The sequence below is a fragment of the Manacus candei genome, unplaced genomic scaffold (assembly GCF_025592945.1).
Source record: "Manacus candei isolate 608988 ecotype Guabito, Panama unplaced genomic scaffold, ASM2559294v1 h1tg000017l, whole genome shotgun sequence".
NCBI lineage: Eukaryota > Metazoa > Chordata > Aves > Passeriformes > Pipridae > Manacus > Manacus candei.
The window spans coordinates 33121461-33135503 of NW_026138065.1; the positions used below are offsets into that span (position 1 = coordinate 33121461).

Here is a 14043-nt window from a genome sequence, read left to right on the forward strand (position 1 = left end):
CAGAGAAAGGCAAGGGAGAAACAGCAAGACTCACATCAGCAAGGCACACACTGCTGCTGCCCAGAGGTGATCTGCACCCCAGGACCTGCTGGACTCCAAGCCCACACCAGGACTCGGACATCTCCGCTGGACTCTGCTACTCCTACTGACTGTTCTCGAGCAGTCCCTGATGTAGCACCTACCCTGGAAATAGTCCCCTGTCTACCAGTGAACTCACCATAACTGATGCCCAGGCAATGTTCAAGTGATGGCCTATCAGTTCGAAAAGCAGTATCTCAAAACAATTCCCCCATCTCGGCTTGCTACATCTTCGACAGATGTTCCAAGGAAAACAACCTGTCTCCCCTGTCAGAGATGACAGGCTCTTCCTCGGCCAAACACAGCTCAGTGCTAATTGCTCTGTAATGTCTTTCCTGCCCAGCTTTCCAGTCTTACAAAATACCCACTTTATTCAAGAAAAAAGAAAAAGAAAGTACCCACCCAGGATGCACTTCAGTGGCAGCTGGGCAGGCTCTGGTTTCCAAAATCACAGGTGCATTACATCTATCCTACTACACCAGCATAAATTAGATTTTTCTGCATGATTGCCTACACCTTTTGAGAGGCCTGAGATTCACCTTCTTGATAAGAGTGCATACAATATAACCAAATGATTACATTTCACTAGGTATAAAATGCTACTGCTTCACAACTGAAAATCTGGAAAAGGCAAGATGTTAAGAAAAGGATGAGGCTGAATAATACATAGACTGGTATGGAGCACGAGTCCCTGGGGAATCCACTTCAGATAAAAGGCAGCGTTTGACTCAGGTTCCAACAACAGGGAAAGGAAAGAGAAGCACTAAAAGCCATTTCCCAGATTTTGCATGGGGAGTTATTAATGATCTGCTCCAATGCACGTCCACCTCAGATTTTCTTTGGCTGGAGAAATCCCACTAAAGTTTTCTCCAGCGGCTTATGGATATCGTGAGTGTTCTGCCTTTATAGCACATGGAACCATTACACAAACGTATCTGCGCACAGGTAAATGTTCTTGTGTGCACAGAGGAGGTCCGAGCCCACATTTTTTCAGGTGATCACTCACTGTGATCACCTGTTGCCTGTTTTTTTCCAGGCTTAGTCTTGGGGTCTGGTTTGCAGAAGGACTGATGTCTGTCACCGCTGTGGGTGCACAGTCACTGGTGACACCACGAAGGCTCCACATTCTGGGAACCTGGGCTGAGGGTTTTTCAAACTGTGCATGAAAATTAGTGGAAATCCTTGTGTTTTAGTTCTCTGCCTTCAGACTGTATCCTGGAAATGGGAATTATAATAGTATCATAACCGATTATAAGTATTTATTATGAGTTTTTTATGGCAGTAATAGGGGTTCTGTAGGAGCCTCCAAAACAATAACTACTATTAAAATAAACCACGGTGGAATTAATAATTTTATATTCAATGCACACTGAAAACAAATGTTAAATAAAGAGAGAATGAATGAAGAAGACAAATTACTTAACAGCACCCTTTCAACAAACCCCTTATTATTCTGGGCAGTGAATGAAACAGGCAGTGTGGGAGAGAAAACAAACACACAACCAGAGCCAAGCAAAGGGCACAGAAGAAAGGAGGGTGCAGAGGAGCTGTGCTCAGGCAGGGAATGGTGCCAAATGGGGAAGGCAGTGAGACAGCAAAGGGAAAGCCCTGGTGACAACTCCCTGCCTGAAGGAGAAAGCTCTGTCCTCCAAGTGAGTTGTTGGACACTGCTGTCACTTCCTAGGATGGGAGATCACAAGCCAGGCTGACCCAGAGCACAACAAGCATTTGAAGTCACGTGCAAGGTCCTGGCTGACGGCAAATCTCACACACCCCGTTTGCACATAAAAGTACTCACCATCCTCAGCCCTCCGGCCAGGTGCTCCAAATGCTGCCCTGAGAGAAAAGCAAGAACTGAAATCTCTCTCCTAAGACCCAGAAGAATTTGTAGAGAGCTCTACAAGCTCTCAAGCAAACAGGGGGTGCAAGAGATGTGCAAAAAGGGGTAGAAGGAACGAGGCTGTGTCGCAGGCTTGGAGAGCGGCATCGCACCTCTGACAGCCCCTTCCAAAAATCCTCTTCCAAAGAAGAAAAGCAATATCCAATGCTCTTTGAAAGAAACAGAGAAAAAGTCGATGGTTTAGAATAAAATACAAAGATCTGCTAAGCACAGTTTTTTTACCAGGTAGCTTCTACACAAAGCCAACATCCCCCAAGAAACTCAAAGGCCACCGGGATGTGACAGCATTATCCAACACAAAAGTCCCTCAAACTAAGGTCTCCTCCAGCAGCTCTGGAGAACAGTTTCCTTCAGAGGTCTTTTTGATCTCAAGGCTCTGTGCCTGGAAAAATAAGCCTCTCTTCTTCACTGTCCCCTTCCCTGGAGAGAAGCTTCAAGCCCTTGACACTGATCCATTTGTCCATCATCTTTCAAATCCTTGCTCTCAGCTGCAGGTACTGTCTTTCTTCTGTTTCTCCTGCCTTAGCATCCACTAAGCTTGACTTATAGAGGAAAGTTATGAACCAACACATCCAGAGCGTGATGATACTTCAGTGCTCTTGGATCACAGCTTATCTGTGCTGTTAACTGTCATGCAAAGCATTTGGTATGCTTAAACCTGCAAGTAATTCTGCTTTTAATGCTTGTTTCATTTGACTTTAAAAAAGAAATGCACATTTAAAGAGGTTTTCTTTATAATTTCATTTATAACTTGCATTAATTTTACCCCAAGAGTTTTGATTTAAGGCAAATGCAGGTCTCTCACTGAGCAGCCTGCACTTCTTTGGCTGACAGTTTAATGACATGCACTCAACTACACTTCCCACAATATAAATGGAGGTGCTGCATTTCTATTCTGCTTTTGCCTCCCAGAAAATGAAGGCTGAGACACTTTGCCTCCTCTGCCCTGAGCTGAACAAAGTGACGAGGTTTTATCTGCACCATTCAGTTGAGAAGAGCAGTTGTCAAGCCATCATTAATCACTATGCAGTTTAGACAGAGGGTGGAATTTGCCTCACCAAATCCTGGGCTCTTAGAGCTGACCTAGTGATGCTTGCTTTCCTTTGGAGTCCATACAAATTCTTTGATGGAATAATCCAAAGCAGACACCTAAACCAAACCAGGTTTATTGTTCCCTCAAACAGCCTGGGTTTCTCCATGTCCTCTCTGGTGAGCTCTGGGTGACCAGCTGGATGCAGATGTGGCTAATTGCTCAGCTTGAACCTTCAATGAGAAGGAGCATGTGAATCCAACACCTCTTTTTCATGTTCTCACAGCAGTACGTATCACAAAAGCCAATTTTGTCAAGTGTCGTGTTTGTTCTCATCGTATAATCAAGATATTTGTAGGCAGGAACAGGTTCCAGTCTAATTAAGTTTGATCAGACTTGAGCTTTCTCCCAGACAGTTGCACTTCATAGCTGTCTTGGAGCATCATGGTGATATTTACTGGGAAAAGCAAGAGCTCCATTTCCATAAAAGCAGGCAGTTTAAAATTAGCTGCAGATAACTCAGAACGACTGCTCAGAGCAGAAATGTAATTTTCTGAAAGGGGTTATTGGTTGTGACCATGATGCACTGCACTCATGATCTGTCATACCTCATTACTTCAGAGCAAGTAAATCACGCCAGTGTAACTGGCTCTAACTGGATACGTTAGAGACTCTCCTCCATGCCGAGTTCTTTTAAGATGCTGCCTTCCAGGCTGAAGTCTTCAAAAAAAAAAGCAATTATCAAACTAATTTTCTCAAGTCCTGTGGCATATTTACAGGTTAAATGGAATGAAATTTTTTAATAGTTCTTAAAGCAGAGCTTCACTTTTGAGGACAATTCAACAGAAATGGAATCAATTGACTGAAAAGTTTATAGCCTGTAAGCATTCAAATACCACTTCAGAGGCTTAAAAAAATCTGGATATTATAGCAGCTTTGCATGTTCAAGATTCAGAAGCTGACTGAGAATTTATTCTAATTCCAGCAGTAATTTGTGAATATCTCATTTGGTTAGGCCACTGCAAATTAAATACAGGGCAAGCACGTCCCTCATTTGCATTGGTGGAGCTTGGCCATATTAGGACATGAGGAAACTTTATTCTTTTCATCTTGTATCTGCCTATCTAACTCCACCTAATGCAGTCTGGGAACTCAAATTACAATGCCATAATCTTCACTAGGTCTCCATGGATGCAATTTATTACAATTCCAGCATTAGGAATGTGACAATGCACACAAGGAGGAGTGATTCTCAGCAAAGAGATCCTTTGGCTGTGCAGGATCGGGGTAAAAAGCATTAGAAAGTTATTTTTGTCCATAAACCAAGAGATTTTATACCCTCCTCATGACTTAAAAGAAAAAAAAAAGAAAACTTAACTGAAAAATTGGCATCAAGTATGGCTACTTTTAAAATTGGGACTATATTTAAAACATTTATTAACCAAATTAAGCATATGCAATTTAAATTATGCTTTCATTGTCTTATTAACATATTAATGAATATACATCAGTGAGTTGAACTAAAAATATATTGAAGATTTGCATGTCTGATTATCTTTCTGGAGTTTTGCAACTGATAATTTGAAAGGAGAACAGAAAAAAAACCCTCTTTGTCAAGGTCTATGCAAAATTACAGCTTCAAGAGGTTTATTAATCAAAGGATTGTTTTGTATCTTTTGTAAGTCCACAAAGAGACTAAAGATCTCTTTCTAAATGAAGAGGATTTGCTCTTGGAATTATGTTCAAAGTAGTAATTTCCTCAAGTAGTATATAGGACAATGATGTCTTAACCAAAAGCACTTGCCAGTGACCTCCTCCCAACCATCTCCTTTCAGAGAAAAGCAGGGAAATTTATGCTTCACCACACTGTCTCAGTGAGTATTTTCAAAACAAGCAAAAAGAAAAAAAAGAACAGATGCACGCAAGGAATCAGACAAAGATATCTGAGGATGAAATTGTTGACAGCCACCAACTTCTTGTAACCATTGAATGAAAAACAAATAATCAACCAACCAAACAATAAACCAGTTTATTTGTTAAAGCTGTAAGTCAGGACTCTCTTGCTGTTCCCAGACTTAGAGCACCACTCCAGGAAACTCAGCCAGGCTGTGGTTCAGCTTGCCATACTTCCAACCTAGCACTAGACAAAATAATCAGACAAGTAATAGGACCAGTATTTCAATTATGTTTCTCATTAGTGCTGTCACAAATGTATACAGCTGAGGAATTTTCTAGAAACAAAGAATAACAACACTGTTAAAATACCAAGATTCCCCTGTTCTTGCAATCTTAGCATATTCCCACCTCCAGATACCATTTTAAATCATTTCCATATCAGATACCTTTTCCACACTTCTCCAGAGAAAGTCTATAATACAAAACTCATCCAACAGCCATGTCTCTCATTTTCTATTCCTCCTCCATTCTCTGAAGACAAACTGGTGCTTCAGAGAAGTTATCCTCAGTGCTCAAGGAAAGCTGCCTTGTTTCTGTTCAACAGATGACTAGTAAGGATTTAAAATGGTGGATCTTTGAAGATGTATGCTTAAATGAGCATTTTTTTTCAAGGCAAGGCAGAGTTCTCAATTTATTTTGCTCAATTTTGCCCCCACTCTGTCCCTTCAACAAATTGATCCACACCAAAAATAATCTGGGCAAAAAACCAAAAGGGTGGGGAGGGAACAAAAAAATTTCATTTGGACTCAGTCAACCACTTTCAGTTCCATAAACATGTCACTGCTGGGGGAGCTCAAGGGTGAGAACAAAGAGCAAAGGTGGGGAAATCTTCAAGTCCACCTCACAGCAAGACCTGAAACCTAAACCAACCAACTCAGACCCACACGTGATTTTCTGTGGCAGTTGTATTTACTGCCTTTCTTTTAGTCTATGTTTTTAACAAGATGAAGCCAGAATACTAAGGCACAGACAAATCCATTTAAGGGAAGTGAGCCTGCAAATGGAGATGAAATGTTTGAACTTCTTCAGTGCAAATTCCCACCAGTCATGTGCTGAAAACCTGACCAATAAAACACGGAAGTTGGTACCTGCAAAAAAAGCCTTGTTGCCTACAGTCTTAATTCATTCTCTTGGGAAAGTGCATGAGCCTCTTCCAAAATTTCTTTGCTGGCATCTAGAAGTCCCTAGGTAGCACTGCTGGTAGTATAAAGCAGCAAGAGCAACTGCAGCACCAGTGGGAGTTTGCTTATATCCAAACACGGACAAGTATTCCAAGTACTTCACATGTGGATTAACTACATTTCTGTACAGGGAGCTCACAGTGTCTCAGCATTAGTGCTCAGTTACCAATTTCCAAGGACAGCTTTGTACACCTGCAAATTCCAGCCTGTAAAATCACTCAGTCAGGGATTTTGTATATGCAATGATAAGAAGAAAAGGAAAGGAAAAAAGATAAGTTTATCTTTTTTTCCTTTTTAACTAGGATGAGACATATGAGTAGAGGCACAAGAAGGATGGAAAGTCAGAGTTTGCTAGAACTTAGAACAGAAATATCTGTTCAATGAATAGATTACACAGAGTACTACCCACAAATTGCATTCTCCCTTTGCTCATGTCTTCTGCTACCTGATGTTTTCACAGAACTGTTCACCCTGTGGGAATTCAATTCAGGAAGAAAGGTGGAAAAACAAAGCTGCTGGCAGATAACACACACACTGCTCAACAGAAGTGACACAGGTTCATTCTTCCCTCAAAAAGCTAATACACGCTGAGAAACACAGAAAGTTTAATGATACAGTTTGTGGTGGTTTTGCTTTGCCACTGTGGACTGTGTTGTTTCTTCTGTTGCATCAGTTCTTGCACAGCCAAAGCTGGAGTCCAGCTTTTATAAAAAGTATATATATATATATGTATATTTAAGACAGAATAAATAGAATCCAAAGGATTAAGCAGCAAAGAAGAGTGTAAGTTACAAGTGCTTCTCCCCAGTTACGTGCCAGCTTTCTGATTTTGTGTCTTCTGATACCTTCTCCTGCAATAGCTCTTCCTAATCAAAATAAACTGAGAACCTGTTCCAATATACATCCCTGAATGCTAATACACAGGGATCTCAAAAGAGACCATGACAAACCTGAAATGATCTCCAAAGCATTTTTCAGCAGCAACATGGCAGAGTGTCAAGGAGGGGAAGCCTGGCCAACTGGCAAAACAACAATTTTAAATGTATTTGGCCAGGCGAGGCCTGTAAAAACAAGATGCTTTGTCAGCCAATGCAGTGGGCACTTACGTTCATAACAACTCCTTTTTCCCCCGAGTTTTCTAAGAACAAATTACTTGTTAATGTTGATACTCAAGTCCTCTAAGAACACAGATGGACAACACCACCAGAGCTAAGAGGCAAAGAGGCTCTGATTTGTTGTATACAGGCTCTCCAGTAAAGAAATTTGCCGCTTTTAAAATGTTTTTTGAAAATCAAGCAAAACTTCTGACTTTTGTTAAAAAGATGCTAGTGGAGATTACAATTTTCAGTCCTTCAACTATGCTTCCCTTCTTTGAAGGACTCCTAGGTTAAATATTTTTCACAAAATATATTTATCCCAAGAAAAATTAGTTTAGAAAACAGAAAACAGAACACATTCACTTCCACACCCAAACTACATGCTGCTTGTTAGTCCTTGACAGCTGCCAACATGGCAGCAAATAGATCCAATCTTTGCATTGCAAAGTTGCTTTCTAATAAGCCAGGAACTGATCACATCAGGCAAGTGTGGTCCCCTCTGCCTCCTGCCCCAGGCTTGGCACTAGCAAAATGAGAAATGGTAGTATTTTTTAATCCACCTTTTCCGTTTCAGTTTTATCTCACCTTCTGCAAATCCTGAAGACCTTCCACTGCACACATTAAAGCTCTGTCTTTGCAAGCCTTACACTACATTTCACTTCAATTAAAGACTAGTTTTGCTGCATGGTCACGCAGCCAAATGGTGCCAGTCTGCACGTGGCATTTTGTGCAAACGCAATGCTTTCATTTGCATGTTTGCTGTCTCCACACAGCTCCAAGTCCATGGTGGCAGGGAATTGCACAGACAGTGCGATCACCTGTGATTATTTACACAACAGCAGCAGCACAAGGGTCACACAGAAACTGCTCTGCCAATCTACTTCAAACAGAACAATTCCTTTGGTGATGGGGGATATTCAATTTAGGGTCTACGAATTAACCAGTTAATGCAAAGTGATGAGGAAGCAGAAGAAGCTCATAACCATCCTCTAAGCTCATCAGTGACACAGGAACTTGCTTATTAGAGAACAGAGCCAGAGCTGTGGAGGTTTGGGATGTCATCGGCCATCCTTGCATCCAGCTTCTGCAAGGTGTTCTTTTTAAATGCTGCCAGTTTTCTGCCCCACAATATTCAGTATCGCAGTTCCCAAAAAACGGCTCTCCTTCTGCTGAAACTGAACTCCCTGTCTCCCGACACAGGAGTTCCTGAATTCACAGTGAAAGAAAGCACAAAGTACAACAGTCACAGAAACACACACTCAGCTCAATCTTCCACGTGAGGTTTGGTGAAAAGAGACGGAACTGAAACACATGCAGCACCTGGACTAAACCAGGAGCGTGAAACCATCCCCTTCACCTTAAAGGCTCAGGTCTGTTGAGGTGGAGACTCTCACCATATGCCTGACTGCAGTGACTTTAGCCAGCTTGAGTTTTGAAGATCTCCAGCACGCACTTCTGCAAACTTCTAGGGTAACCTACTCCAGCACCACGGGAATAGCGAAGGAAAGGTTGAAAAGTTATGGGAATGCTTTCAGTAGGGGAGTCAGGGTTAGGATTGGGGGCTGCTAGTTAAAGGTAGCTTCCAAAAGCGTACCAGCCGCTTCTGGGGGCAAGGGAGTTGGTCGTAAACCAAGGTGGGGACTTCTAGAAAGGCCATTAAGCAGACAACACAGGGATGATAAGACTGGAGAGCAGAAGGAAGAACAGGTCCTTCTGACTAACTCAAACATGTGGTGGCAGCTCCAAAAAAGGTACAGCTGAGTGATGAAACACATCTGCTGGGGACAATTTTCAACAGACAGGTCTGCTGAACCCAGCTGCCCCTTCCCAGAATTATCACAGTATACATCCCAAGGCTGCAAGAGACGGCTCTGGAGGGCGTTTCATCAAAGCTCTGCCACATTTTATTGCTGCATGAGAACGCCAGATTGATGTTAGGATTGCAAAATATTTGTTGACATCATGAGATACACAACAGATGGCAAGTCCCCTGTCACAATGTCCAAGATCTCAATGTATTGTCTGAGAAGGTAAAAAATTTCAAGAGTCCAAACCTGAATCTGAATTTAGGCAGATTTAAGGCAGTAAAAATGCATCACTACAGTACCATCTCTCTTCATACAGCTCATCTTCAATTAATGCAGAATTTTCCCTGTAATACCCTGAGCTTAGCTACAATCAAAAACATTTAAGTCTGACATAAATTTTTCTATTTAACTACTTCAGCAAATCCAGTTCCAGAGTAAAGACAGCTGACAAGGAATATATGAGTATGCGTGTACCTGCACATCCATATATGCATATGTTTCCAAATAAACAAGGATGGAAACTGTTAGCACTATTAATTGTAGAATATCCTTGCTTCGTATGGGAACAGATGAGGTAAAAAATACTATTAAGTATATACAGTGGAAAAGTAACAGTTCGAGTCAGACAGTTATTTAACAACCTCAGTTTAATGCTCTTATCTCCATAACATACACAGCACAGTTCACATTCCGAGAGCAACAAATAACAAAATTCTCTTCTTGTTCCCTAAATTTCTCCTCACTTTCAGAAGAAGGTAACAAAAACTGAACTGCTGAAGCAAAGGACTATAGAGAGTACCGTGCAGAGGATTAAGTAAATAACTGAGTTGAGTCAGTCAACTGTGCTCCAGTTTCCTCTGTGCCGAGTGACCTGCTGCCCTCTCCATTTTTTATTTGCTTTTGCACTGTACTGCCTTATGTAACTGTTCCCTCCAGCTCACAAATTTCCAAGGTGAACAAAAGCTCAAGTGATTATATTCGGTTTGGCCACAAAGGTGATTTTTTTTCCACTAACTTCTACTTACCGGGTTCTATAATTTTAATCACACAGAAATATTAAGCCCATCGAAGTTAAGTTGATTAATTTGGCTCCAAAACGCCTGTGCTTTCCCATTTCTGACCGCAACAATATTTCTGATAATGTTAATAACTGCAAAGATTATGATGGATTATGGCTGGAAACGAAAAATGGTTTGGTGGTTGTTTTTCCTTCCCCTTCGCAGGACGGGCTGATGTTATTTTGGTTCAGGTATCTGGAAGTGCTTTTCATCTCCTTATGCATCGCTTTGCTGATATACTACAAAAAGTGGTCTGTCTTTTCAAACAGCTTCTACATAAAAAAGACTGGAGGACCATGATCTGAGGTCACTTTCAGCAATATCTCTGTAGCAGCCTGACCCAGAGTAACTCGGAGGCAAAAGCAAGCGCAGCCATAATCCTTCCTCCCCATGGCATGAGTTTACTCATGATGTTCTCTTGATCTGACCTTTCCACGACGGTGACAGCTATTGCTGAGGATAACTGTAGCCAGGGGAAACCAGACCCTCAGCTGCATTCAGTCTGCAATCCTACCAAGGTAATGAGATTTTTAGAAGATAAATTCTAAGGGTTTTTTTTTATTACACTGTGGAAGCATGTTCAATTTTAATATTTGTCAACGTGTGTGAATGCTGTAAACAACCATAATTTGTTTATAGTGCAGATGACAGAAATTTCAACCTGAATTTGTGTAGAACAGACATAATTAATGAGTCGGAAAAAATTTGATCTTCTAGAAGTTTACTTTGAGACCTCCTTCACTCCTTCCCAGAACATAAAAAGACTTAAATCTTCATAGGCATACAAACAAAAACTTGATGAGATTTCAAGCTCCAGACCTGGTAACACTTTACCTCCTACATATAGCACATGACAATTGTCTACATTCCTTATGAACATTTTCCACTCCTAAATTAATAGAATTATTACCTGAATTATTATTATTTTCTCTGAATTACCAAGGTCTGGACCCAGCCATTAGCAGAGATCAGGTGTGATATATCTAAGGTGAACTCCAGCTGACAGTTCTTATTTTTTCAGCACCAGATATGTTGTTTCACTGGCAAAGGTGTACCTCATCAAACGAGTCCTTCCATCAAAAAGTATTTTATCTCACTGTGGAGAGTTTAAAGTGACAATCAAAATATACTCAGAACTACCACATATTAGATTTTCAATTTATCAAAAGTCTGTTATTAATGCTTGCCTGTTCTTTAAAGAAAGATACTTGTTTTATATGAAGATACATATCTGTGGTCATTTCAGACCAGAAAAACAATATGGAATTAAAGGCTGCCCTTAAATTTGAATGAAATAACCCTAATTTCCTAATTTATACATAGCTTTTGTTATTTGCCATATAATGGTATTTACCTACTGTATATTATTTGCTAATTGTTGTGACACCTCTGTCAGGTAGATGTTTTAAAAAAGAAAGAGAAGAGAAGGGAAAACTCCTCTAATTCATAATCCTGATGTGATATCCTCAGGTCTTTCTGGGAAGAATCCTGCGGTGGAATCCCAATTTCATGTTAAAGTAGGGGAGAAAACACTCTTTTCTCACAGAACATGCTTTAACATCCAACAAAATTCCAACAGAAGTGATATTACATGGATTACTGGTATCTTAAACACTGAAGAGAAACACATGTGAAAATACCCAATCTGTTAAAAAAAGCAAAAAAGCCAAGAACAAATTCTCAGGCTAATCTGTAACATCTGATGAGTCTCAGATATTAAACTGCAAAATACATAATGCTGCAAGGAAGTAAAACTCACTGGCAAATCAGCCCAGAACACTTTAGGGAAAAACACATCCCCGAGGGAGAGGCACATCTCAGGAGGAAAGTAACGTGGCAAAGTCCATAAAACAAGTTTAAATATAATCTTAATGCCAAGCCACAGTGCAAAAGCAAGGTATTAATTTTCTGTTAGTGGCAAGGTCAGCTATAAATCTGTGACTGAAATCTGCAGGTAAGCCAACACTGCACAGCAGCAGCTGCTCACCATATGGAGCAGCACTGGTGCAGAGGGGCAGGAAGGGCAGGAGAAGGAGGGTGCTCCAGCCCACCCCGCCATCCCTCCTGGCAGATTGATGGCCGGTTATAATTTCATGCCAAAAGAGCTTTTCAGCGATGCTCAGAGAGGGAGAACAAGATTAAAAACGACATAAAGGAGGGGGCAGGGAGCTACTGATGTCTTAAGAGAAAGCCAGCAAGTTGTGGAGATACAGGAGGATAAAACCACTGTGCCAAGGAAAAGATGGGCTGTTCAAAAGGGAAGAATGGGCCGGCAGTGATGAGCGCCGAATATCATGAGATGAAGGCAAATGCAGGCTAAAGTGCAACTGCTTCAGGATTTTGTTTTCAATCATATTGTTAAAGAAAATGGGCTTTCCAAGCAAAGCACTTCAGGGTTAGCATGTTCATCTGCCTTTACCCAGGATGTGTAAAGACCACGACACCAGCATAAAGGAGACTTTAAATGTTGCTGTAAAAGCTTTACTGAAGAAGAGTTCAAACTGCAAGTTACAGATCCTGAACCAAATTTTTCAAAGTTTGAGCATGGTGTTTTCAAATGTTTCTTATTACAATGTTTCTAAGAGTACTTAGGGGAAAGGGTTCTTTTTTTTCTATTATCAGTAATGCCAAGGCTAGTAAGAATGAATGCAAATTGTGATGGATTCTCAAACTCAGAAATATTTCTCTCTGATGAGCAAACATTCATGAAATTCAACAAAATTCATGTAAACTCAGTTTACAGGCATTTATGATGAACCAGTCACTCTCAGTTCCCCATTTCTAACCATATTAGGTCTCACACATACAGCCTTTCCATCATGAAAGAACTAACTGATTAAGACTCAGAGATGGCAAGCAGGAAGGAAGGTTACTTATTGAAGCAGAAGGAGCAGATACCCCACCAAACAGCCTGGCCTTCTGCTGGGCAGAGATCTAAATGCAATCCAGAGACATTGAGAATAATCAGGGTGACTTCTGGAAAGGTACATTTTCTACAGAGCATTTCTTTGCTTCTGCTGAAACATGAAATATTAATGTCAACTCATTACATATCAGTGCATTTGTATACTCCCCCGTTATCAAGTGTCCAAATGAAAAGTCTGTTGTGAATAATTTACTCCTGAATCATCAGCCAGCTTTCTTCTGTGAAGCTACATCTTCCCTATTCACCAAATTCCATCTACGACTGACATTTCAGAAAATATATTCTCTGTTAAATTGCAGAAAGGTACCACTTCATGTGTATTTGATGTGCTACGAAACTTGAACTTTAGAACAGAGAAATGTGCTACCAATAAAGTAAAAATACATTTATAAAGACTATAAAACATGACAGTTTCAAGTTTGTAGGTTGGATCCAGCATGCAGCAACTACTTGTTCAACCTCCAGAAGAAATCTCTGCAACCATCTTTCTAGGAAGTCCCCAAACACATGTGGGGTTACCAAAACTCATCCCACCACACGAGCGTGTAGCCCGATGCAGACTGCCTCAACCAAAAGCTCTACAGCAGAGAACTTACTAAATCCAAAGCTAAAGACTATGTGAAACCACAGCTCTTTAAAATAAACATAGATTCTTACTCAAGTGGTGACAGTGCTAATTGCTCCATGATTACATAATTATTTAAATTATTTCATTTGCACCAAGCGTCAGACTTGGTGACAGCTCACTGCTGTCCTCAGCGAAGGAGGCAAAAGCTGTGTCTGATGGCAGTTCAAAAAATGCATTCACACAAGCACTTCCCTTTGAAATATGAAGCTGCATTGCTAAAATAACTCATTTTGATTTTGTTGTGGGGCTCTTCGGTAAGAGAAATTACAGTATCTCGGAAATGTGCATTCTTCCTCCAGGTTCACATTCCCTCACTCTCGCTGCACAGGGTGAAGGAAATATAAATGTACTTGCTCATTGCTCTTACTGTAACAATCCATT

At 40.8% G+C, this 14043-nt stretch overlaps 1 protein-coding gene across 2 annotated transcripts in view; it reads right to left on the reverse strand.

The window, feature by feature from the left end:
* Positions 1-14043, reverse strand: part of COMMD1 (copper metabolism domain containing 1) — a 67416-nt gene that overhangs the window by 33296 nt on the left and 20077 nt on the right. The window contains exon 3 of one of the 2 annotated variants that reach the window (XM_051783858.1): positions 1877-1914. The exons of the other annotated variant lie outside the window; for it this stretch is intronic. Coding sequence (XP_051639818.1) covers positions 1882-1914 — 33 coding nt within the window. The 3' untranslated portion in view covers positions 1877-1881. The remainder of the gene's footprint in view (positions 1-1876; positions 1915-14043) is intronic. 2 annotated transcript variants of the gene reach the window in all.